Genomic DNA, 27,794 nt, shown 5'->3' on the forward strand with positions numbered 1-27,794 from the left:
TAATATAATTATATCAAATAGATTATAGATTCGTGCAATTGTGTAATTAAACTTCTATTAATATTATTTTTTAGAACTATCTATCATAACTTGTTTCTCTCTACCACTAAAGGAACATTTGTCGAAGCACACTTCAAATTTTACAATTGTTGATATTTCATTATTAAGTAGTTCATGTAAGGTTTTGCCATCATGTTTGTATATCCATTGGCTATTTACAAAATCATAACGTTTGGGTCCAGATTTTGGAGAAGAAAGCCAAATTTGCTTGTTCGGTGTCTGGCGGTTTATAACGTAAGTACCATGTGGCTCGTCAAATTTCACAGTTAAAACACCATCCTGCAGCAAAAATTTCTTTAGTATTGATAGACTCACAAAACAAGAATTATAAATTTTTTAATTAGTACAGTGTGTAATATATATATATATATACTAAATAGATTATAGATTCTCACAATCACATAATTAAACTTCTATTAATATTATTTCTTAGAATTATCATAACTTGTTTCTCTCTACCACAAAAAAAAACGATTAGAACAAATGATGAGTGTAATGTATACATACTCCGTAAGACACATCAGCATCTGGCAAATGCGTCGCTGTTTCAACCAATTCCTCAAAATATTCAGTTAATGAGTCCAAAGTTTCATCACAGACTTTCTCGTATTGCACAGAGCTAAGTTCGCTAAAATTATACAAATAAATTTTTTTTACTTAATGGTACATGCAAATGTTACACATTGTTAATTTGAAGTGTCACAAATAACGTAACGATACTTACTTTTCTGTCGAATGCTCAATAGTTGTATTGAAATTTTTTATAGATGATTGCAGTAACGTTCGTGGATTTCTCTTTGAAAAACGTATTGAATTGTGATTGACATAACCTGCAATATAGCTGATGGGCCTATTCAGTTGTAAAATAGTTCGTTTTTTGATCGAAATTCTAGGAAGGAATAGATTGCAAGGCAATCTTGGAATTATGTAAGATCTCGTCACAACGGTTAACATGATAAATAATCTCTTGACAGTGTTTTATCGATTAAACAAGTTCTGACAAGTTCTCCGGTTAGTACAGTGGTACTTCTTGACGTTGTTTACATTGCTGCGTCGGTATCGTCACTCGTTACGCGCGGAACTATTTTGTGTAAATTTTAACATTAATTGCATTTTTATTAAATTTCTATTATTTTATATTATTTTCTACCAAGCTTACTATTTTGTAAAACTTGTTTTCAGTAAAATTAATTAATTATATGAAATGAATTAATATTTTAATAATACCCGGGAAAAAATATTTCATATACATATAATTATATAGATATAATTATATAAAATTATATATAAGTCCATATTAACATTTTTTCCCGGCATTTAAAGCTGTTTTTACGGGTATTTTGGATGATTCGACATCGATTTAACAGCTATATTCAATGAGGGAATCCCAAAACTATATAAGACGCAATCTGCATGACGAACATAAGGAAAAACGTAAAGGAAGGGGCAAAGAAAGTGGAAGAAACAGTAGATCATTGGAAAGAGCGCGAAGCATGCATGTGTTAATCTTTTCTTTTAGTACCGTACTTGATAAATATTGCGTCTGCAACATTAAGAATTGGTAATCGCGAACATGCTCTCCCGCGGAGTCGATCGTGCGATAGTTCGACTGATTTTCGCACTAGCATGCGTATTTATGAAACCAGGGTTTTCCTACGTTCTACCGGATCCGACTTTCGAGGTGTTAAAGCCGCAAGGTCTTCGAGTTTCTATACCTGGTAGGTTTATCCATACCTCTTTCCTCTTAGAAAAAATTGTAACAACCGCGAAACTTTACCAAGATTAAGTAGAAAGAAGAGTTTCAAAAAAATTTTCTTTAAAAATTCACCGTATAAAAAGATGACCTTTAAACAATATTAAATTAAATTCCATTCAAGAAATAATCATTATTGCATAATATGTTTTATGATAACGTGTAAAATGTTGATATTAAACGTTGTATTTTACATATATAAGATCTAATGTATTAATTTATATAATTTATTAATAATATGATAAAAAATCACGTATATCATTTTAAATTATACAAAGATATTAAAAGTGGTACCCTAGCAGAAAATTTGTTAGAAGCGAATTTTTGTAATTAAATTGGAAAATAAAATTATATCAAAAGATAACTGTTTGAATATAATAAACTATGTAACATGAGCGCTCATCTTAACTCCACCCGGGAAAAAATGTAATATATATGAATATATTTTGTATATAATTGTACATAAAATATATAAACTTTTTATATAATTATATATGAAATATTTTTTCCCAGACGTCAATATATAAATATCTATATAATTCCAAAAAATGATCTGTCGACACGCAACAATTGTGTCAAGTCAACTATTTTTCTCAACTGTCACAAATGTGTATTGTATGTATATTTAATTTTAGATAAATGTATACTTTAACATATATTTCATAATTCTGTATTGTTTCTATTTTAAACGATGATATCGATGAAATAAATTATGAACATTAAAAAACATGGTCTCGGCGCTAAAAACGTAATATTAAAGTTATTAACGTCGTTAACTATTGATTATTTACATAATGTTGTTATATACATGTAATAAATTTGTTCTACTCAAATTTAAATCTATAGAAATTATTTGAATTATATATTAGCTATATTATATAATTTGTTTTTACACGGATAATATAGTATTCTTCATTTGCAAAGTATTTTATACATAACTATTTATATGTATATTAATAAAAATGATCATATATACAATTATTATCATATTTCTTACAACCATATATACAACAAAAATATTCGAAGAGAGAAAAACTTCAAAAATTCTCCAAAATGTTTATTGAGACAATTATTAGTATTGTTAAAATCAAAGAGGGAAATATAATAAATATATAATTCGTTACAATAATAATCATCACATAATAATATACTTATTAATTCGAATTCTTTGGGATAAATAAAATACTAAAAAATATTCCGATACTCACGACTCTTTTTGCAATACTGTTTCATTAATGTTAAATATGTTTTTACTTTGCTTTTATCATTGTAGTTGAAAGATTAATGATTGTGACCTTAATGATTATATGTGACCTGAGAAAATTTAAATCACAAGACGTTTAACTCTTTCAACATATCCTATCTTATAATATTTCAAGTTTGGACATTACATTTCTAAGAAAACAAAAAACATAAATTATCGATATAAATACAATAATACTACAACTAATTATAATAAAAATTATATGTATATTTTATTATCTAAAAAATTAGGATCACCTAAAAAATAAAAACATTAGATGTTAGATAAAAATTAATAAATAATAATATTTGAATAAAAAAGAAAAATTAGTTTTATATTTAACGACGATGCTATTAACAGATGCACCGGGTTTAAGAATATTTGGATTCCACGCTAACATAAACAAAGCAATTCGCACTAATGAATACGGTCAAATCGTCGGTGATACCTATTTAGCAACAGATGACCGCTGGACTTTTGAGGATTCGGACGTGACTATAAAAAATGGAGATGTACTTCATTACTGGATTTATGTGCAAGTGAATGGGATTAATCACAGGAAGAATGACCAAAGATGGACGTATTCCCGTAAGATATATTATATTTACACAAACATACGATTTCTGTGATTCACCGATATAAAAATAACAGGATATTATTACGTATATAATACTTCAAATTAATAACTACAGAAAATGAAGCAGTTGATAGTCAAGAAACTACACAGAGTTCTTCAAAATACGAAATTCCAACCGAAGGGCGATTATTACTTGAGGACTATTTCAATTCTTTCAATGCGTCATTATGGAAACGTGAGATAAAAATGCCATTAGATCCGGTGGGTAGTAAGTTTATTATTTATTATAAAATTATTAAAAATGTAAAAAGATATATAATAATATACATCTGTAAAAATATATATCCATACAATGTGTGTATATAATTGTATATAGACATATATATGTATATTTCATTTCAACTCAATAAAGTTGATTATGTTGAAATTAGGACTACGAATTCTGCGTGTATCACAACCAAAATCATGAGCAACTTGTGCAAGTTCATGATGGTCAATTATTCATAAGGCCAATTATATTGGAAGACTATTACGGCGAGAATGCGACCGCATACGGAAGATTGCAACTTAACGAGTAAATATAAGTAAATTAAATTTCTATTGTACTTCTTTTTGTCTTTATATCTTTTCGTAGATGTACGAGCATGGTTGCCTTCGAATGTATGAGACAGGCGTTATCCTACAGCATTCTGCCACCCGTTATATCTGTACGTTTTACCACGAAAGAACGTTTCGTTCTGCGATACGGAAAGATCGAAATACGCGCGAAGTTTCCTGAGGGCGATTGGCTGTATCCAGGTAATTTTTTTATTTTTTTATTGCGAGCGAGACATATATCTAACTATTAAAATAAATCATATTACGCAATGTGAAATACGTTGTGATGAATTTGTACAGTATCATATAAATTAATCTGAATAAAATACAAAATATAAGACAATTTATATAACTTTTTTAATTGCAATTAACTGTACAAGATATATGTCATAATAATGTCTTATTAATTATAAGTTACTAAATATAAATTAATAACGATACTCTTATAGTTAAAAAAAATTTTCATTACTGTCGTCAATTTTTTGCTTTTCTATAGAAAATTTCAATCAGTTTTTTTTTTAATTTTTCTAACAATGGTAAATATTATTTAGACTTGATTTACTTCCTAGAGAAAAAAAATTTTGAATGGTTAGTGAATTTGCCACAATTTACAATATTACTTTTCTCTGAGAAAGATATAACATTACCACAAAAAATATATGTCCTATAATAATTTTATCAGAAATGTGGCTTGAGCCACGTTATTCTATTTACGGTATGAACTACGCCAGTGGTCGAGTTCTTCTGGGTCTAACACGCGGCAATGAGAATTTGATGAATGCCACGGACGTTTCGAAGATCTATGACACTAGACGATTGGATTTTGGCGTGAGAGTAAGTCCATCCTCTAATGAGATCCAAGAAATACTCGTCACAAAAGTAAACGAATTCGGACCGCGGTGGACGAAGGATTTCCATGCGTATACGACGATCTGGACCAGTGATGGTTTCACGTTTTTGGTCGACAACGAAGAAGTTGGCCAAATCAGCCCTAATGAAGAAGGATGGATGAGTGGTCCTTACGCAAATAGAAAAGCTGCCCCATTCGATCAAGAGGTACCATTTTAGTGCACTATAGTTCTTGTTATTGCTATAAAACGATTTTATATTCTTTGTAATAAGCAAGCATTATAAATTTATGAAGACATTTTATTTGTATCACATCTATTTATCTTATACAGTGCAAATTAATTAAATAATTGTGTGTATATGTATATAAATTTCTTAAAATTAAATATTTATATTTTTTATAATAGTTCTTTATCACTCTTGGCGTCGGTGTGGGTGGACTACGTGTGTTTCCGGATGGTACACATAGTTCCGGAATGCGAAAACCATGGAAAAATATAGACGCTAAGGTACACTTTAATATTTCTTTTGATATTATTTAATTTAATTAGTTATTTAATATTATTTAATTAATCAATTTATGGCTAATTTAATATGTTGATGCTTTAGTTTTCATTCTTAAAATACTCTTTTAAAAAATAAGCATCCGTTTTTTAAATAACTACATGAAATATCGTTTTGATTGTAGGCAATGTTGAATTTCTGGAAGTCTCGGAACCAATGGCTACCAAGCTGGAGACGAGACAGTGGCAATAAGACTGCTTTTGTAATAGATTACATTAAAGTGTGGGCTCTTTGAATCAACGTTGATACATAATTCTTCATTTTTTATTATATTCACTATTTTCTTTTTTATCATTTACATTATTCGTAGTGGTAGACGGATCTTTTATCACGCGACAATTATATCCTACACGTAGGCATTCAGTATTGCGAACATGAAGAAATAAGCTATCATCAAAAATAGGCAAATCGGTTATCTTCTGATTCAATAATGGCAGAAGGTTACAACGTTGCCTACAATGTTATTGCACTTGGAGTCTCCGCTAAGACTTATAAAGTCCTTTTTACCTGCGTAACGCAATTAGAGTCCTATAATTGGACCACTTCTGTTTCTATAAAAGGGTGAACGATGCTCCCGCAAAATTGGAAAGAATTTTTTCAGGGTCGCCCAGAGCTGGTTTTTACCTTTAATGATGCCTCCATTAGCCGCTCGGATGGTTATCCCCTGATAATATTCCTGCCGATCATGACATGAACATGAAAATGTCTTAAACCAGCACGAAGTTTACCAAGGGCATAACATTTTCTATAGGATAGACGCTACCATTAATCGTATTCGCTTTAACTAAATTTTGCTCTATGCGTTACATCGTTTTCCTTTTTTTTTTTTCTAATGTAATAGCTATTTCTCTATTCTATATGTTTTCTATATTATAATCAAATGGATACAAAAATTATGTAATCAAAGAATAATCAAGCATTTACTTATTTATATTCCAAAGAAATATTACATCATTATATGAAAAGCGGCAACGTGAATAGCTCGCAGCTAAAAATACGGTACCAGACATGATATATTATGGTAAATGATGATTCTCAAGGTCATCCCTGTGGCAGGCTCGACTTTACTCGTCAGTTTCACTTTCTTTACGTTATGTTTCGAAAATTCGAAAAAAAATTTGTTTCCAAGATCGCATAGCAAAGATCAATCTAAAATTGACAGTACTTTTTTAAACAATGTATAAAGAAATCAGATGAAAAAAAAGAACATAATTAAAGTACAATGTCGACTTTCGACCTGGCCCATCATTCAAACCGGTTTTTCTCAGTTAATGTTGGAAACAAGAAAAAAGGGTCATCATGCGGTTTCTTCCGTCTGCTTCGTGGTATCACGACTGATGCTCCGGCCGGATCCGATTAATTTTAACATCTACGGTGCGCACGTGTGCTACCTTACTGTGGCATAAAATCTCGACAAAGTCGAAAGACCTCAGTTCGGCTTTGACGTCTTGTCCGGTTTTGTTTTTGCGGCTTCTTCTACGCGGCGAAACTTTTTCCTCGTGAACAGTCGATCGATAGCTCCCGCGGCAGCTACCACGATTTCCTCTCCCACGGTTGGCAGACAATTCAAACTGTTCTAACTCGAAATAAATTTTGCTAAATGTGTGTAAACTTAGTACTTTATTTTAACTTAAGCCAGTAAATCAATAGTCACTTGCAGAGATCTCGTGACAGATAATGACTCTGAAAAAAGTGACTGTTATTTTAATCATCTTCATTTGGGCCACTAATTCTCTGGCGGATTATTATCCTCGTTCAAAGCGATCAAGTAAGTGAATTTATAATATAATTTTTATCGTTATAGACTATATGCTATGTAATCTTAATTCTGGAATCTACTCATATTTTTCTAATACTAACATTATTTTGGATGAAAATTGACCCACATAATTAAGAATTTTTTAATTTTTTTATGTCTCCTTTACAAGTTGCAAGGTGTTAGAATAATTAAATTAATACTATTTTAACAGATAAACTTTAATGTTAAACAATCTTATTAAATGTTATTTTTAATATAAAACTATATTAAACTCAAAAAGTGCACGAGTGAAAATTCATCTACAGTAAGGAATTAAGTAATTTCTAGTAAGATGAAAAGAACGATATCAATTATCTTAGGTTATACAAAGTTTAAATATATTCTAAATTAATAGATATTTATCTTTTACTATGGTGTGTCGGAATAATTTATATCCAAAATACAAAAATCTAAAAAAACATCTAAAGGATATCTGATAAAAGATAAGTGAGATCAAAATATTTTAAATTCTCTTTAAAATATTTTTCAAATGTATTTCTTAGTCAGTGTGTGCATATATGACATCGATTTATTACCTGAACGTAAACTTCATAAAAATACATGTATGTATATATTTAGCAAAGATGTCATTAAATTAATGCATGTTTAAGTGTTTTAAATATAAACAGTTGTCACTATATATACAGCGTATCAATTTTTCCATCTTACAATGCAGTTGAATAATTAACAAATTTGATTAAGAATGCGTATTGTCAACACATGCTGTTGATGAAACCAGCTTTATATAAAATTATATAAGAATTAGATAAGTAAATATTGTATAAATTATGAAAATTTTATTTCAGGTAATGAATATATATTGCACAGATGTACAGCTACTGCGGAATTAATTAGAAAGCATAGAAATGAGGATGTTGGAACCAGTTTACGCAGAGCCGAAGGAAACTTGGCACAATCGCAAACGCAACAAAAAGATTCTCTGATTGATGATACTCAATCCGAAACTTCCAAGCAAATTTCAAACGGTGTTTTTCGACGTATGACTCATATGAGAAGACGCGGCAGTGGGCACGCACGTCGAATCGCAGGCAAACATTTAACAGATACACCCCTTAAAACCGTAAGCATCGACGTATCACAAGACAGACCATCAGCCTTCAAGAAGAAGAATCCGTTACCGGAACTCTCGCGCAATATATCAGGCAGAAACATCGATTCGTCGCCACATGTAATAATTATCAAATCTCTCACTTAATACTTTTCCAATGACATTCAATTTATACCATATTGCCGCAGATTTTAATTTTATTGCAAATTAGTATAATTGCGTAATATATAATTACTTGTAATAATACTAAAAAATAACATATAATTTTTTTTTAACAATTTACCAATTTTGTATTTTTACAAATATTAATATTAATAATATATTATTTTTGATAACTGCGGCCTTTTAAGATTATTTTTATCGTATAATTAAATTTTCAAAAATTAAAATAAGTATAGAGTTAAATAAATAAACTTGAAATGTATTTTTTTTGTAGTTTATATTGATAAACTATCGACAACCTGACTCATATAAACAATTATTCATAATTACACATTATAGTTACGTATTACCCATTGCAGCTATACTCTTAGGCAACTTTTCCATTTCAACCTGCAAGAAAAAGTTCTTAGATAAGTCAGAGGCAAATGATTTTGAATTTATTTTATATTATAGATCTGTTCTTTTCAGTTAAACTTCTTGCACTGTTATTTCTTCGTTTTCTCATTTCCATGTAGAGAAGAAACGAGGAAAGATAAACAGTACAATAGAAGTTCAGTTGAATAGACCATATAAAACTCTGACCTTGGTCACTTTCATCGCCACTCCTTCTGGCAAATTTCTTTGAAGATATTCTAGAAAAGTATCTGCTGTCGATCCAGTCAATTTTAAAAAGTCTAGATAGCGATAGTAAGTCCTAATTTCATATTGAACACGGTGCTTTTTATGAACATGAGCAGATTTTAGCACTGTCCATCGTTCGTGGATAGCTTTACGTGGTGCTGTACTATAAACAAAAAAAATACATTTTAACATATTATCCAATCGACTATTTTTTTGTGATATTTCCTTTGGGTGGAGAACTTATATAAGTGCCTTTTATCACTCCATAGTGATACGTCAACACAGGGTCTCAATATGATCCAATCATCACTAAACGTTAAATAACCGAATAAGGACTCAGATCGCACCAGCGTTATTTTGACTTTAAGCGAGGCTTAAAATTCTCATTTTCTTTTTTTAAAGCCGAAGGAGAAGGAGATATAGGGAAAGTTTTAAGCCTCGCTTAAAGTCCAAGTAACGTTGGTACACTCAGGCTCAACTAGAACATTAATAAACGAATAACTAGAACTTACTTTCTACCTATGTTGATCTTCAAATGATTTGCAGCCATTGTTGCAAAGGTTCCATAGCTCTTTAATACCGCTGAATCATTTCCCTTGATTTCAACTTCAACTTTTTTATACAACTTATCTGGTGTGCCCTAAGAAATAAATATTCTATTTACATATATTCGAATAAATTAATGGAAAGATAACAATAACAGAATTTACCGTGTTTATCGAAAGCGAGATCTGTTCTTTCGTTGAATCCTGTTGCTGCTCATTCTGTTGCTGTGTCGACATAAAAAGTTTCACGGAGGGTATGTCGTTTCGTAGATATTTATGCACGAGAACACCAGGATATCCTGATTCATGTTGTACAGCAGCAAAAGTAGTATTTCTGAGAAGAAGTGGTAGCTAACAGAATATAATACGGTTAACCTCAATCGCAATTTGCATTGGCTTCATGTTTATATCGAGATACCTTTGATAGAAACATTTCTTGTTGCTTTATATCGGCAAACAGAATTCCAAACTGCGAGATAACCTCCAGAAATTTTATAAACTTATTATTTCCGTATTATGTAAACATATCCGTTCGTATATACGTTTAGCTGAACACGGTAACTGAGGCTAATTTGCTGGATCCAGCGATCATAACCAATAAACCAATCCAATCATGTTCGCTTACTGCTCAGCACGTCAGCAATTGCACAACTGTTGTTTCTATTAAACATAGATTGTATGTACATACAACGTACTGAATACAATTACAATTAGAATCGTACAACAGTTGTGTAGTTGATTGCGATGTCACCATATAGGTGCAATATTTGTGTTAGCAGCAATAATATAAAATTCTATTAGTAGAACAAAAACACCGCAATTGTACAAAGTTTATATTTGCAGAATTAAAAAGATTGAATTTAATATCCAATATTGTAATGTTAGACATTTGTTAAACACAGACTAATATTTAAAGTTATAAGAAAAGTTGTAATTCAATAATGAAATATTGATATCTGGTTTTTTTTTATAGTCACGGAATATTACAGCAATGATTAATTATACTTGAAGTTATAAATGTATATAAATATATGTGCGTAAAACTTATTTATATTTAAATTAGGAAAAGAAAATTACTTAATATATATGTTTAGATCCACAAAAACTATTTGATGTAATATAAATTTCTTGTTTTCAAAAATTGTGTAAAATATTTAATTTAATATAAAGCGCAGTTTTGTATATTTTTATCTTATGTTCAGTTTGTAATAAACAATATCTGTTATAGAATTTTATTTAATTTTTTCGAAATTGTTACAATTTTGATTTAAAAGAATATACAGTGTTGTTCGTATAATTTTTAAATAGAATAATATGAAACTCATAACTTGCAGATTTTTAGATATGAAATAAATGAGATATCAGCCTCTATGATGTATTTTAGAAAACTTCAATGAAAGATACAGTTAGCTATTATTACTTACATATAAATTAACTGCAATTCATATTGTATACTACATATGTATCATTTGCAATTCGTGCAAAACTATGTATGTACAATGTTCCTCAGTAAATATATAGGCTATTTTTATTTCTCTCATTGTACAAATAATGTACAAATAATGTAATTAATAACATTCAAACATAAAAAAAAATATCGTTTGTTTTGCTTTATTGAAATACATATTAATAAATTGTTTTATTGTGAATTATTTGAAAGAATGGAAATACTTTTAAACACTATATTGTTTGCAAAAATCATAATATAAATCACATATAGAGATAGATATTTTAACACATACTGCACGTTTATGCAATATGTAATTTTATTTGACATCCCATATTTGTTTCACATTGTGTTTTTAACCCATTCAATTAAAGATCTATGTGCTTTTGCTTCATAAACCGAAATGCTCAGAAGTGATACTAAACTATTATTATTTTGAGTGTAACATTAAAATATCTTGTCATCTTATAACTAACGTCGATCCTTAAATAAGTTGGGCACAAAGGATCGCTGCGCTGCTTGAAAACCATAATTTGATTGCCATCCAACGTTGGTCCCAATGTTGGATCCAACGTTAGTGCCTCCTTGCCAGTTGGTAGATGATGATGATACCTTCTTATTCATATCGTTTAAAGGTAACCAGCGCGAATCGTTCATGTTCGGATTATTACTGTTTTGGCATAACGATTTCGCTGGAAATATCTGCGACTTGTTTTGCCAATTATCTTTGGGTTTTCCCCAAGGATCCTTGTCAACTTCTCTGGACCAATTGGTCGACGAAGTACCCTGATTATCGATGTTCCTGTTCAATCCAAGATTGCCGTCGTCCGCCCAAGGGTCCCGTGCATCTTCCGGAAGGTCATTCCAATCGTCTTTGTCTCCTTGATTCCAATCATTAGATTGCGACTGTTCCCATCGCGGCTTGTTTGTATTCATCCAGGGCTCCTTGTTGCGGCCACCTAAACTTTCCCGATTCCAATTTTCGCCACCATTTCCCGATCTGGATGGACCGGACCATCTATTATTGTCTGAAGTCTGCCAAGATTCTTCTTTCATACTTGCAAGTGATTGTTTTGCATTCCATGAATTTCCATGAGATGAAGATTCTCTGCCATTCCAGGATTTGTCTTGATTAGTTTGTTTGCGATATTTGTCATTATCAGACAAAGCCTGCCAATTTCCGCTCGTTGTCGGTTGTCTCTCATTACGCCAAACGTTTTCCGGTCTTTCATTAACGGATCGTTGCCAAGTGCTGCTTTGTTCAATAGCACCCCGACTTGGTATGTCCCATTCATCCGCAAATCTATTTGGCGAGCTTTGGCGCCTTGGAGGAGACAACTGGCGCCTTGGAGGAGACAACTGGCGCCTTGGAGGAGACAACTGTCGCCTCGGAGGAGATTGCTGTCGCCTCGGAGGAGATTGCTGTCGCCTCGGAGGAGATTGCTGTCGCCTCGGAGGCGAAACATTACGTATATGTGATGCTCGATGTGGCGAAAAGTGTCTCATGGGAGGCGATTGATGCCGCGGTGGCATCAAGTCTCTTGGTCTTGATGGAGACGTCATTCTGACAATAGGCGACATAGGTCTTCTTTCCGGAGACAACTGTCTCGCGGATAAGTTATATTCCATCGGAGATATTTGTCGTCTAGGTATAGGAGATAACTGTGGTCTTGGCGGTGATATGTGCCGTCTCATAGGTGACATTGGTCGACCTGAAACTTGCATCGGTCGTCTTGGCGGAGACATTCGATTAATCGGTGAAAACGGACGTCTAGGCGGCGACATTTCGCGTCTCTCTCTATCATCAGATACCATTACTCTTATTGGAGACACTGGCCGTCTCTGAGAATATTCTCGATGTGACGGAGAATTACGTGCTTGATATGATTTATTTGGGGAAAAATGTCTTCTAGACGGTGAGGATAAGCGTCTCGGTGGTGATAGTAACGGACGCTTTGATGAAAATCCATCTGACGGAGATGCTCGTTGTGTAAATGATAAATTTTGCCTTTTCATTGGAGAAATAGGTTTTCTTATAGATCCCGTATCGCTCCAACGATTTCTATCAAAACCTTTAGTCTTATTCCAGGAATTACCTTGGTTTTGTTGTCTATTTCTGTTGTCAAATGATTTTTGAGGAAATTCCGGTCTGTTGTCGGATTTAAATTTTTTTGATATTGGCATTACCATATTTGGCTCTAATGGTGCAAGATTATGATATTTTTTGAATTTTGGCTTATTGTCCTCTGTTTCCAAGTATTCTTTGTTTGCTGTCGTAATAACAATATCTTGTGCACGAGTTTCTTGCACAAATCGACCTTTCAAAAGAGGATCATCATCAAGCTCTTTCTTTAACTCAGGCTCAGGTGGCGCAATGCGATCCCACACTGAACGTGGCAAATGAGTCTGAATCTTATTAGTTTGGTCGAGGACCAAACTTAATACATTTTTTAATTCCTTAGCGGTCGTTGCGTCAACCGTAGGAGATGGACCGCTTAATTTTTCTTTAGCTGCTTCAAGTATTTCTCGACTTTCATTTACCTTCTGTATTAGATCTGTGTCAATTCGGTTACTCAATAATTTTTCTCTTAAATCAACTTGTTCTTTGATCTCCCTTGTTTTTTTCTCAAATAATGGATTGATGCGAAGGTTTGAGTTTTCATGAAACCAGTTCTTTTTCTTAGCTGTAACATCTGATTAACAAAAAATTGATTAGATGTGTGCGTATGTGTATATATGTAATATCATGTAATATCTATTAGTTGTGTATCACCAAACTTACCCTGTTGTCCCACTTTATATTTAAGTCCAACCTTTTCGATTTTTTTAGGCATTTTGTTAATTTCTATTATGTCGGGCGAACGGTCTCGCTTCAATTTTAGTTTACCTTTTACTGGTGAAGGACTGCTTTTCACTGCTTTGGTTATTTTTTTCGTGAGTAACGTTTTAGATTTTTCCACAAGTTCAGGTTTAGCTAATGGATTCTTTCTTATGCATGCTTCAGCATTTTCAGGTTTGTCATTATTGATTATTTTCTCTAAAACCTTAGTATTAGCCAACGTTTTGCTTTCTTCCTCCAGCATCTTGATAAACCACGGCTGCGAAAGCCTATGCATGAGTCTACGTTCCATTAGAATAACTACCTCAAAATGAGGTCCAGTAGGCAATGTATCGACGACACATGCTCGAATTGGCATGAATGGATGACCGAGCCCAGTTTCTATAGGTCGTGCAAGTTCTAATATTGCTCGAACTGATTGTTTTGTCAACGTAGTGACCATTACAATACGTCGAAGAGAACTGATCTTCCTTAAGCATGTCATTACTTCGATAGCTAAAAGATATTATAACTTTAAAGTTTTATTATCGCAAGATATATGTTGTGATCGGAATGCTAAATGTTATTAATTAATCGCCAATAAAACTAACGATTAAGAAAAAACAATTTTGCGTACCTCTACCCATATTGGTGCCCGCATTGACTATACAATAAGTCACACGATTTTTATTATGTAAATCACGCGCAGAATTTAGTTTAGTTACAATTTCGGATGGAGATCCCATTATGAACGATGCATTGTATATGTTGTTCAATTCGCATGTCATTTCAGCCTCTTCTATTTCCGAAGATGAATCAACTCCTATCACTTCTCGACATTTCTGTTATAATGCAATGATAGTACATTACTCTTTTCATTAATTTGCTTAACACTGCGTTTATGTATACATACATAACGCATGATGTTAAAAAATCAATATTTATTACGTTGTTTAATAATGCGTTTACATACATATCTTATGTAAGTTACGCAAGTACTTACAGATGCTATTGTAAGTCCAATTACACCTATTCCACAACCAATTTCAAGTATTGTAATTTTTTTTGTGGGTTCAAGCATGTCCGCAACTGTTTTAGCTACATTCCATGCACCAGCAGCATTACACCAAAAGTTTGTCTTTGGCGCAAGCTGCACTTTCAAATTACCCACGGTTTCATCTAGAGCTTCTGCTCCCACTAAGAATGTTGTAACAACTTTATCATCGCGTCTGAAATGAATGCAATGAGATGTACAATTTTCTGCTATTTGGAGCGTAGTTTATCTTGTTGGAATCTTACTTGTTCATCGATTTACAATAGAGAGATTTGACATTACAATTCCTTCCCGGACCAGATTCATATGTCTGTTTCAATTGATCCATAGTGCTACGACTAATATTTTTCCCGGTTGCAAAAAGCATAAGTTCATCCTTGCTATTGCAACGTACTAATAAACACAACCAATATTGGTTTTTATCTTGATCTATATCTTTATCTTTCTTCGTGTCAATATCCATAGATGCGTCATCTGATGGATTTTCATTAAAAGTGTCTTGAACTGCATCTTCAGTCGCAGATATAGTTGTTTGAAGAAAATCTTCAAATATCTATGTACCAATAATCGGTATTACAAGTCCTATATAACTTATATCTAATATAAGTTATCTAATATTGCATTACGTTTGTTCTTTGCATTTAAGATTTATATAATATAAATCTTATTTATATATGTATGTATGTGCAGATACAGGTATTTGTATATGTATTACATGTGCATGCGTGCGCGCGCGCTTGTGTAACATACAGTAGGTGATAAAAATAATAGAGCCACATAAATTAACGATTTTACAGGAGTACTTCCAGATTGTAGATTGCATATTTTAAAATAAGGTGAAAATTATAAAAGTGAGCAAATTCACAAGACATTTATAATTTTAATATCATTTTTAGACCATGTATGTGAGAGACACAACCGATAAATTAGAGCCTTATACGGACGAAGCTAGATCTTAAAATGCTTTAAATAATTCAATCTTGAATCACTAAATATGATATATATGTACTTGATTTATAATTTTTTTGTATTTTGTTCTTGACCGTCATTAAAATCAGAAGTGAAGAATCTTACCAATATCTTACTCTAATCTATTCTCACAATTTGCTTGTCACTTCATTTCACGAACTGTTGACAATATCTAATTGTAAGTTATAAATTGGAATTTATAACACGGTCTATTTCTTGTCAACATTGATGAATTAAAGAATATAGTAAATTATGATGAATTAACATTGATTGAATTAAAGAATATGACAAATTTAATTGATCATATCAAGAGAGATGATATCAAGAGAACAATCATGTTTTGGTCATTGCTGTGACTGCGAGACGTTAAGGATCTATGCTGGATGTAATTATAAATATCGTGAGTCTTTACTCTTTTGGATCTTTTATTGTTTGAATTAAACTGTAAAGTTCATGCGACTCTGATGAAGACTATATATATAATTGAAATTAGTTTCGCTCATTTTTAATGTCCATTAAACATGAAATTTAATTAATATTATATAACATCCTATTTTATTTGTTCACCTTTGGCCGGTTTTCTCGACATATTATATTATATTTTCGATAATGAGATTATTATTGTTTATTTATAATTTTATTGGTCAACATCTAGTGAATTTACTCACTTTTGTAATTTTGACCTCATTTCAAGATACACAATTTACCCTCTAAATAACGAATTTAAATTTATGCATGATTCTGTTCTTGCCATAAAGCAAAAAAGATGGTGTCTAAATAAAAAAAAATCAAGATTCTCGAAATTGGTCTGAAAATTCTCCGGATTTTAACTCCGTCAAGAATTTTTAGGAATTGATGAAACATTAATTAAACAAGTATTTATTTAATTAATGTGTGGCATGGGACTGAAACAATCAAAATTAATTACTCAAAATGTAAGGAAAATATGCCCAAACGAATTAATGCGGTAATTGCAGCAAAAGAAGGTATATCAAATATTAACTCTTGTCATTTTTTTACTTTATGATTCATAATTACATAAGTTTACCTTTTTAGTGTATTTTAATACACAACTGTCCACTAAAAATGATTATGTGTACATATCTTCATATACTCTATAGTTTTCTACATAAACTAAAAAAAAAAATACATTTTTCGAACTATGATTCTAATTTGATCATCCACTGTACAGATGCACGCACACACGCACACACGCACACACGCACGCACGCATGCATGCATGCGTTATTATTATCTGTTACAAAAGTTTATTTTATAAATAAACTTGCATATCTATATGTAGTGTATGTACAGATTTAGCTTTTAATCGAAATATCATCTACATAGTAGATATTTTGTGTGTGCGTATACATATATATATATACACACACACGCACATACATACATATACACACATACCCACACATAAACATTTGAATATATTAGATGATTCTGTTGTTTTACACAATGAAGTTTATATTGTTTTTTTATGTTTATTATTCATCACATTGTAGACTTCATATTGTAGAGTTATTATATTTAAATCATGTTATATATCAAATGTATTTTTTTTGCACGTTTGTATAACTACATCTTCAAGTATCTCAGACATTATTTGCATTAGAGTGTCACAATAATTATAATTATCAAATATATATATATATATTGATAATACATGATATATATGTATATATATCAATATATAAATATATATATACATATATCATATGTATATGTATCAATAGTCACATTTTTGTTTCTCTTTTCTTGCAAAATAAGTTCTTATCCATCTTTCGATTTTACAATAGTATAATATAAGTATCAAGCGGCATATGATATTTCTTTTATATTGAATTTTTTTAATATATGGTAATATGTGGGATAAATATTGTACATTGCAGATTTTTACATTTATATTTTTTATAAATATTTATTTATATTATATTATTTTGTTTATTAAAAGAATATAGTATATCTTGGAAATGGAAATGGAAATTTCAAGTGCATTTATCATACTGCATCTACATATCATTGTGCAAATTAAATTTATAGAGGCTCTCTTTTTCTTTCTCTCTATTCTTATTTCATGCATATATGTATATCATATATGTACAATTAGTCTATATATTTTTTCTTATTTGTTGTTCTTGTTGATGTTATTGTGCTCTTATTGATTGCAATCATAAATGCAATCACTGCATACACAAGTAGATTTCCAAAGACTTTCCTTTTTTATTCATATATATCAGACACTATCCATATTATATACTTTTATAGTATATAACAGAAAGTGAATGTATCACCTTCGAAATGTATTTTGTTATAATGCATAGGTTTTATTATATATGACTATTAGAGTTTTTTTAAAATAAGTAAATATCTTTTTTTATCATTTTTTTCACAGTATATTAAGTAGATTTAAAAGATAGAAGAATTACTTTGTATTTTGTTGTACACATATATCTGGCGTTATTGTCCATAATTATCAAATTTCATTCAGTTTTTACAAGATAGAAGATATTCACGAGTTCATGCGTATATGTTTCAAAAACTAAATCTTGCATATATTTTATGAATAAATGTAAATTGTGTTAACATAAAAAAATATAGATTAATCAAAAAGTTTTAATCCGTTTTTTTTATTTTATATATAAAAACTATATAAAAAGAAAAAACGAATAAATTTTTTGTAATAAATTTTACCTTTACTGCCTTTAATACAAAAGATGGAAATTCAGTTATATGAGGGGCAATAGTAGACCCTATTCCAATTGGTTCAAGATTCCAAACTGATTTTGAATTATTTTCAGAAGAATCTGGATCTGGTTTTATAGACTCCTGTATGATTTTTTTTCTGCCTACACACACATACCATATTTAACTATTAAATTCTAATTATTTGTATTTGTGCAATATCTCATTAGTTTATACAAAAAATAAATATATTATAATATTATTAAAATATAAAGAAATAAAATGAAGTACATCTCTACAGTTATCTACATCTCAGTTCAAAATAAATTTATTATATATGGATATAATTTCCTGCAGAAAAATTATTTTATTATAATACTTCAATAGACGTAAATATTAATAATATTAAACACACAAACTATGAACCTAAATTGACCCTAAATTGAAAAGAATACAAGTACATATAAGCAATTGATTAATAATTATCAAAAGCTTACAAACTCACCAGTTTTTGTACTTTCCTTAAAGCTATGTGAGTATACTTACGAAACAAAGTTAATATAAAATAAAATTTTAAGATATTTTTGTACTTACACTGAAATTTCCATCGATTAGTATTTGGTTTTTTTAATGAACAACGTCGAATTGGATCCATCTTACATATAGGCGATCCTTCTATCTTCTCTATTCTTTCTAACCATTTCTCATAAGAAGGATAGGAAACTGTTAACACTCGAGCTAACTTTGATAATCTTTCTTTTAAAAGATCGTTTTTCTCTGCAAGCTGAAAAAAAAATTTTGTATACAGTGGTGCACATTGTTTTACAAATTTTAATAGGTTAATATATGTCTATTAATTGCAAAAAAATGAGATTTATCAATATACCTTCTTTTCATACCACTTAACCTCTATAAATTCTTCTTCAATGACTGTTACATCAGCTTTATCTTCCACCTGTTCTTCTCTTTCTTTTGCAAACAATTCTGATTGATTAACCTCCTTCATACATTGATCTACACAAAAGGTTTCAGGATCTAATTCAATATTTTCTATCACATCCAAATGATGCATCACATCTTCATCTGTTACATCCTTTTGTCCATCAAACTGATCTAAGTCAATATCAGCAGTAAAATCAGTTGTATCATTATTTGATTCTTGATCACATTCCATCATTACCAGAACCAATTTATCTGTGTTATCTGTGTTATTATCGTGAGATTCTATACCAACTGCAATATGATAAACGTTTTATATTGTACAAGAAATATTACATTTCTATGCAAATTCATGCTTTTAACTTAATTCATAATTTTGACATAAGATTTATTATGGCTATCAATACTTTTGTTAATCTTAAAATATAAAATACAAAATACAAAATTAAAATATAAAATACAAAATTAAGATTCCTGAGTAGTCATCACAGCCACATTGAATCATGATGTCAGAAGCGAGGAATGACACATTAATTTATGTTGCATGCCATTTGTAACTAAAGACAATTTAGATAAATCTAAATGATGAGATTACTTTAAAACATTTGTAAAAATCGATGAAAACTATACTTATCCCTCCTGACAATCAGTAAATAATCGTAAAAAGTAAAGGCACATATAAATGAAAATAAGCTATGCATGCACATTGAATAAAAGTACTAGATATGCCTTTTATCACTTTTTATGATTATTTACTACTCAGGAGTTTTAAAATATAAAATACAAAATTATTTATTTCTTAGACTATGTTATAATATTCAAACTATGATTATAAATTATAATATTTTTAATCCTCCAAAGCTGACATCAAAATCTGTAACATAGTTACTGACGCTGTATTTGTGAGACTTATCTCATTTATGTTGATTAGAAAACACTAATTAATTTCAAGAAATCAAAATAACGTAATTTGTATTTAAAAAATACATATATGTATGTGTGAAAAAATATTAAGTTTATTTCAATAATTTTTCAAATTTGCAGATGTAATAAAGAATATAATTGAGTGGGTTTAATAGATCTCTACCATAGATCCTGCAGAGGAGTATAATTGAATAGATTTAATAAATTCACGATCAACTCTAGAAGGTTATTAGAAATCGTTACTATAATCCTCAGAACATTTTCTTCAAAAGATTATAGTTGGATCATTCTATTGAATAATCAAAATATCATATTACATATATATAGTTCATAAAACAGCAGAGAAAAAAGCAACATTTTTCAAGTTTTATACTTTTTATGTCCATGCAATATAAAGGAGATACACAAAGGGTATATTCCACTTAATATTCATAATACTCACGAGTATCATTTCATTCTTGTTGTCATCGAATGTTAAACAAGGATGAAATAATGCATATAAGTGTTGCAAACGTTAAGTAGAACGCATCCAAAGTAATCTTAAAAAATTAACAAATTTTCATCTGGTCTCGAGTGACGCAGCCAGCTAAGCTAAGGGTTAATATATTATAAGATATATATTCTACATATAAAACTTCAGAATAACTGTATTTTACCAGTGTCAGTTTCAGGATCTTGTTGCGTCATACTATCTGACTTTGGACAAATTATAACCTCTTCATGTGAATCTTGTATCTGTGAATCTTGTATCTGTGAATCTTGTATCTGTGAATCTTGTGCCTGTGAATCTTGTGCCTGTGAATCTTGTGCCGTTTCAGGTGTTTCTACTTCTGTGCATTCATCTATTACCTCATAGCATTCTTCTTTGTTTATAATTATCTCAGTATCTTCTATAAAACATCAAATTGCATATAGTAATATTATAAACGATTATAATGATAAATAGCTAAGTCAATAAGAATTTCTCGAATATTCCACGCTTCAAATTGATCTACACTCCCTAAACAGCTCTCGACAGTGTAGTTGCAATTTTGAGACATTTACCCGTCAACGAGGAATCACCCATGGCTCCAATTCGTGCGAAAACACGAAGGCGAACGGAATAACTCGTGAACAGAGAGTTTATCGTCTTCGAGTTGCGATAACAATTATACGACCATGCATATGACGTAATGCGGTGACTGGCAAGAGAAATAATGGAATAATTGATCGTTGTAGAAACAGCAGCAGCAGTAAGCACCACCAGCGACTCGTTAATAACGGCGTATGCGTCTTCGATTATTCGGTTGTTTATGAGATGCAATTCTTACCGTTTACGAGCTCCGCTTGCGACGTTCTTGTTTTGCACTTTTCAGCTCCTATATCGAACGAATATCATGAAATACGAATGAATCTATAGGCCCATTTTTCTGTTGCGATACTACGCTTAGCTTTATTAGCAACTTTTAAAACGAGACAGACATATAATAAAGCGTTAGAGGGAAAAGGAAAGAAAAGAATAGAAAATAGGAAGTACAAAACGAGCAACTGCAAAAAAACATACGTTAACGATCCTTACACACTCAACTACTGAATATGAATAAAGTGAATATAGATAGATACGTTCTTAAAAACATCGAAACACAGACTACATTTATACGGCTCGATTTAAGCCGGAATCAGACTATGCATTGAAGATTGAAAGATTGAAATTTGACCAATCAAAACAATAGAAGCTAAAATCCCTTTGTCCTCGTTGGTCAAATTTCAATCTTCACTCTTCAATGACTACGTTTACATGCACGACCGCTACGACTTCTATTGTAGACCGCATAATCTAAACTTAAAAGCAGTGACAAATTTTAATATATGTTCCAATGTATGATCCAAAACGAACCAAGCATTTATAGCACGCTGAAATTCTTTAATACCATTTGGGCTGCGGTCCACTTGACGCTACAAACGCTTCGAAGCATTCTTTGATTAGTCAATTCGTAAAATTCTTTGTTCTGATTGGTCGCTCAAACGCTTCGAAGCGTTTCCCAGTGAGAAATGACAATGGAAACGATGTCGAATCGATGTCGATTCGACGTCGAAATCATCGAATCGATGTCGAATCAACGTCGATTCCATTGTCATTTCTCACTGGGTTGTAGCGTCAAGTGGACCGCAGCCTTGATACGCGTACCAGCTTGGTCTGATACTCGTGATTCAGAAGTATCAGATCAAAATAATTCGCCAGCGTTTATACCAAGTGTATCAAGTGATATGATGCGAATGTAGTACTTAATACGCGTATCAAGTGCTCGGTGTAAACTAGGCCAATGGTCGCGTTCAGCAGACTCAACTGTTGCGGAGCGGATCATTGGCTGCATTCAGCGGACTCAACAGTTGAGTGAGCGTTCGCTGCTATTGACGTATTCTTCTAGATCTAAAATTATGATTGGATGATCTAAAAGAATACACCAATAACAGCGAGCGCGCACTCAACTGTTGAGTCCGCTGAATGAGCCCAATGAGCTCTCGCTGCTATTGGATGATCTAAAAGAATACACCAATAGCAGTGAGCGCTCACGGATCCGCTCCACAACAGTTGAGTCTGCTGAACGCGACCAATGCGTAGTCTGATTCCAGCCATAAGGTAAATTTTCACGAGCTGCTTAAACCGGCTGTTTCAGCGACAAAAAGGATCACGTGGTGAAAAAGGACCTACGTACAATAGAATAAATATTAGAAACAGGACCCCTATTCTCGAAAATTCTTTGATTAGTCAATTCGTAAAATTCTTTGTTCTGATTGGCTTCAAAGCGTTTGTAGCGTCAAGTGGACCGCAGCCAGTATCGTATACGAAAAACTAGGGAAATACTATAGTATGCGTCATATAGTATAATATTTCCCTAGTTTTTCACATGCGATACTTTTCAAGAATAGAGGTCCAGGAAAAAAATTAAAGATTTGTCGCATCGCATGCTCCAACATGTTCCAATATACTCCTACCATAGATCTTAAAGCCATCACACGTACAAAAATTTTAAGGTGCATTCACATGCAAGCGTCAAGCGTCAAACAGCGGAAACAGCAACCAATTAGCTGGGCGATACAGGTGTAAAAAATATTTTTTACACCACTGTAAAAATCGCCTCGTTGATTGGTTGCTGCTTCCGTTGCTTGATGCTTGACGCTTGCATGTGAACGAACCTTTACTCACTCCATCAAGCGCTTTGGAGTGAGTAAGGCCGGAATCAGACTACGCATTGAAGATTGAGATTGAAGATTGAAGATTGAAATTTGACCAATGAGGGTAAAGGAATTTTAGCTCCTATTGTTTTGATTGGTCAAATTTCAATCTTTCAATCTTCAATCTCAATCTTCAATGCGTAGTCTGATTCCAGCCTAAGCAGTCGTGTTTCTGGATGCACCCATTGGGTTGCGTTCGGAAACATCACCTGAGTACTCCTGTGTATCATTTTAACCTTGTTTAACATTAGGTGAATAACAAGGATAAAATGATACATGGTGGCACTCGGATGATGTTTCTGAATGCAGCCTTGAAATAATTAGTTTGAGCGGCTCGTGAAAATGTGCACCTTTATCAGGCGGAAAAATAAAAAATGAATTTTCACGCTTCCATCCTAGGAAATAAATTTCGTGACAATATCTTAATAATAAACATGTTTTTAAAATAATGTCCAATTGTAAAATTATTTATTTTATTATTATATATACTATTATATACAACGAATAAAAATATTTTATATTGGTGTAATTTAATAATATTTTTTATTATTTCAAAATATTTATGCCGTACATAAAATATAAAACTTTTATAGTTTCACAGTTTTACAGCTTTTAAAAATATATTCCATATTTTTATTTATATTGTTTATTCGCAAGTTATATATAATTATATTTAATAAAATATTTTAAGCGATTAAATGATGACTTCTCTTTCGTCTATTGTACAACGACTCAATCAATTTCCTACTTTGTGTTACATATTTGTAAATTTCCAACTAAAAGTCTATAATATTATTATTTTAAGACTGTCTTAAATAATGTAAAGATGCTAAGAACCTTTCACCAATTTCTGGTTAAATTAATCGACGATTAACTCACAGAAGTGCCAACTGCAGCAGTTTAATGTATCAGAATGTCTCCTCTCTCTTCCAGACAAACTGTATTTAGTTTTCACGTTGGCAGTCGTGATGATTGAATCAATCATCGATTAGCGTTAATCGGAATTGGTGAAAGAGGCCCTAATATAGCTCTCTAATTAATTCATAATACCTTACTGTATTTAAGACAGTCTTAAATATAAAATCGACTATGAATACCGGCCTAAGGTACAGACTGTCGATCTTCAACTTTGTGTATTATTCCTTCTGGGTACATCATTGGAAGCCCTATGCCACCCTATGCAGAAGGATAGTTTGATGCGTTTCGGTTAAAGGGCGCTTATATCGCGATCACGAGGGCGCAGACGCGCGTCTTATGGATTTTACCCCCGCGTGTTGGGGGCGACGGGTAAGGTCCTGGTGGCGGCCCGATGAGTGCCGAAGGGAAATAGAGGGTGAGGGAAGGAGGGGGTAGATTGTTCGCGCTGTTCTCATCTGTGAAAGGGAGAAGGAGCGATGCGCGTAACAGTCATCGAGGGAAGGGAAGGTGAAAGAGAAAGAGGAGGAAGAGAAAGAGAAGGAAGACGAGGAGCAGGAGAAGGAGAAAGAGAAGGGGATGGGGGACCACCACCGAAACGACAGAAGCGACGGGTTGGGCCGGCGGTCTACAACGTGTGATCTGCACGATGTCGTAGGGATGAACGAGTCCGCGCATATCAACGCATATTCCACTGTGTACGATCTGACGAAAGGGCTCTGACATGTGACCGGACCGGAGTGTGCATCGTTCCGGGGTGCGTCCGTCCGTCCATCCATCAGACAGCAAGTTCCTGCAAGGACCACTTCCGTGGTCAACCACGTGACGATTTTGGTGAGTTTTTCTTATTTCTCTTTCAAAGGAATCCTTTGTATTGATAAGAGGAAGGGGTGGTTATTCTAATGGTGGTTTCGTGGGACTTTGAACATTAAAGATGAGTGAGGCGATAGTTCTCGTGGATTTGGAAAACACGCAAGGGGGAGGGGGAGCGGGAGAGGCGATCAAAACATTTATTAATTATCAATTACTATATGTTATACTTTATTGTACATTTGTGCATCTAACGAAAATTCATCTTTTATATAAAATGTGAGATATACATATATGTATGTATGTATGTATGTGTGTGTGTGTGTGTTCATGCTAAAAAAATAACAAGCTTTTAATCTAAGTGTTTTTATATTTTTAAAAGTCGATTGTTTTTTTCGAAAAAATTTAATTTTTGAGTACAAAGAGATTCTTGAAAAAATTAAAAACCTAGTCAATTGTATTAAAAAACATATATAATAGATATAATATAAAGGATGTTTAAGAAGTAAAAAGTTATCTAATATATTATAATATAATTTTGTTTATTTATATATCCGCACATACATTCTTACGTATATATTATTTTTAAATAAAAATTTCAAGATTGAAAACGGTCTAAAATTTGTTATTATTTGTTAAAAATCTAAATCTTTATTTTGATTATAATAAAAGTTTTATGAATATTTTAAATATTTTATATATATGTATAAATAGAAATCCTTTTAAATTCTTTTTTAATGTAAAATGTTGAGACAAGCAATTTTATTTCAATTAATTTAATATATAGGATATTGTAATAATAAAACTGAATTTTAAGAAAAACTACACCTATGTATTTCTTAGAATTCCAGAGTGATATGCCATGAAATTTAGAACAGCTCTAATATGCATTGATCAGAAAATGTAAACGCTTTGCTATACGTTTTATTATAGCAACGACACACTGGGTATAACATACCTAATTCAACTTTGATTGCTTATAATTTTCATAAAAGTGAACATGTAACAAATTTTTTTTTCAATCGGAACGCCAGACATTAAGGAATAGAACGATACAAACAAATATGTTTATTAAGTCTATATGTGTTACAACTCAAAGAATTACCAAAAATTAAAAAATTTTATAAATTATTTTATTATTAATACATGTCATCTGTATAAAATTTGAGCACAATTTTCTTATTAGTTCAAAAGTTATTTAATTTTTTTGTTTCCCTTACTTTTTATCTAAAATCGCGTAAATTTTGTACAGTTTTGTATTTGCAAATTCGATGAGGAAGTAATGTGTGTATTACGAATTAAATCAAATGTTTTATATATATTAATAAAATTCTAATGAATATTCGTTCAAAGTGGATTTACTTGAATGCATTTAGGCCCGTTTTCACAATATATGGTTACCTAAAGATTAAAGGTTACCAATACACACACACACACACACACACACACACACACACACACACACACACACACACACACACACACACACACACACACACCCCCACACACACACACACACACACACACACACACACACACACATCAATGAAATTCATGAATTTCTTGGTTAATCTTTAGGTAACCATATATTGTGAAATCGAATCTTAATCATTTCAAAGTTATTTACTTAAAACTGTAGCAAAAAGTGGTGTAATTTTTAGTAATTAATATCTCGTTAATCATTGCGAAAATTGCAAAATGGTAGAGGACTTTTCGACTCAGTTTAGTTCGCTCTATCTTGCTATGATATTCTGATGTGCTAATTTTCGGACTGTATAATATTGACTTTCATTTAGCTGATTTTTTTATTGATACTTTTAATATCACAAAAGTATCAAAGAATATTGCAAAATATTTATCCTTAATAAAAAAATTATAATCAATAAAGTAAACAGAAGTTTTGGAAAAGACTGTCGTGTTTAAAAATTTTTATTTTTCATACATTACGTAAAATTATATTAAATAAGTACTTGAAAAGCAGGAACTTTAAATTTAAAAAAAAATATAACATTGTTTTTTAAAAAATTTTATAGATAATTATATTTGAAAATGAAAGTAGTTCCTGATTAATCGTTTTTATAAAAAAAATACATTTATTTATATTTTCTTTCTTCTGTTTTTTAACAATAAATTAATACAAAAATAAAATAAAGAAATAATACATAGCATA

At 31.4% G+C, this 27,794-nt stretch overlaps 5 protein-coding genes across 9 annotated transcripts in view; 2 read left to right on the top strand and 3 right to left on the bottom strand.

The window, feature by feature from the left end:
- Positions 1-38: 38 nt before the first annotated feature.
- On the bottom strand, positions 39-1,129 carry fh (frataxin). Its single transcript, XM_018460713.1, has 3 exons — positions 785-1,129; positions 568-688; positions 39-339 (listed from the first exon to the last, which is right to left on the bottom strand). The coding sequence occupies exons 1-3, from the start codon at positions 1,012-1,014 to the stop codon at positions 64-66; spliced, it is 627 nt and encodes a 208-aa protein (XP_018316215.1). The 5' UTR covers positions 1,015-1,129; the 3' UTR covers positions 39-63.
- A 245-nt stretch (positions 1,130-1,374) lies between these two features.
- On the top strand, positions 1,375-8,692 carry LOC108730778 (beta-1,3-glucan-binding protein). 2 transcript variants are annotated; one of them, XM_018460712.1, is made up of 9 exons: positions 1,375-1,778; positions 3,417-3,644; positions 3,749-3,894; positions 4,065-4,207; positions 4,268-4,431; positions 4,913-5,286; positions 5,487-5,588; positions 7,318-7,411; positions 8,248-8,692. In XM_018460712.1, exons 1-9 carry the CDS (start codon positions 1,634-1,636, stop codon positions 8,655-8,657), a joined length of 1,806 nt encoding a protein of 601 aa, XP_018316214.1. In that variant the 5' UTR covers positions 1,375-1,633; the 3' UTR covers positions 8,658-8,692. The 2 variants fall into 2 exon arrangements, with proteins under 2 accessions (XP_018316214.1, XP_018316213.1); XM_018460711.1 differs by lacking the exons at positions 7,318-7,411; positions 8,248-8,692 and adding an exon at positions 5,768-6,476.
- A 265-nt stretch (positions 8,693-8,957) lies between these two features.
- On the bottom strand, positions 8,958-10,623 carry mRpS10 (mitochondrial ribosomal protein S10). Of its 3 annotated transcripts, none has more exons than XM_018460735.1 (5): positions 10,257-10,623; positions 9,993-10,189; positions 9,806-9,928; positions 9,255-9,456; positions 8,958-9,062 (listed from the first exon to the last, which is right to left on the bottom strand). In XM_018460735.1, the coding sequence occupies exons 1-5, from the start codon at positions 10,269-10,271 to the stop codon at positions 9,012-9,014; spliced, it is 588 nt and encodes a 195-aa protein (XP_018316237.1). In that variant the 5' UTR covers positions 10,272-10,623; the 3' UTR covers positions 8,958-9,011. The 3 variants fall into 3 exon arrangements, with proteins under 3 accessions (XP_018316237.1, XP_018316239.1, XP_018316238.1); XM_018460737.1 differs by having other exon boundaries at positions 9,806-9,933; positions 10,025-10,189; positions 10,257-10,622; XM_018460736.1 differs by having other exon boundaries at positions 8,959-9,062; positions 9,806-9,933; positions 10,004-10,189; positions 10,257-10,621.
- A 940-nt stretch (positions 10,624-11,563) lies between these two features.
- Positions 11,564-22,196, bottom strand: LOC108730792 (uncharacterized). The gene is made up of 11 exons (XM_018460733.1): positions 21,994-22,196; positions 21,728-21,864; positions 21,340-21,573; positions 19,707-20,053; positions 19,415-19,604; positions 18,830-18,984; positions 15,403-15,710; positions 15,107-15,332; positions 14,741-14,945; positions 14,068-14,619; positions 11,564-13,978 (listed from the first exon to the last, which is right to left on the bottom strand). The coding sequence occupies exons 2-11, from the start codon at positions 21,747-21,749 to the stop codon at positions 11,757-11,759; spliced, it is 4,461 nt and encodes a 1,486-aa protein (XP_018316235.1). The 5' UTR covers positions 21,750-21,864; positions 21,994-22,196; the 3' UTR covers positions 11,564-11,756.
- A 3,211-nt stretch (positions 22,197-25,407) lies between these two features.
- The window catches only part of FucTA (glycoprotein 3-alpha-L-fucosyltransferase A), a 36,741-nt gene continuing 34,354 nt past the window's right edge, over positions 25,408-27,794 (top strand). For both annotated transcript variants that reach the window (XM_018460743.1, XM_018460744.1), the window contains exon 1: positions 25,408-25,648. The gene's annotated coding sequence lies outside the window, so the exon portion shown is untranslated. The remainder of the gene's footprint in view (positions 25,649-27,794) is intronic.

The sequence above is a fragment of the Mycetomoellerius zeteki genome, unplaced genomic scaffold, assembly GCF_001594055.1.
Source record: "Mycetomoellerius zeteki isolate Tzet28-1 unplaced genomic scaffold, Tzet1.0 scaffold96, whole genome shotgun sequence".
Classification (NCBI taxonomy): domain Eukaryota; kingdom Metazoa; phylum Arthropoda; class Insecta; order Hymenoptera; family Formicidae; genus Mycetomoellerius; species Mycetomoellerius zeteki.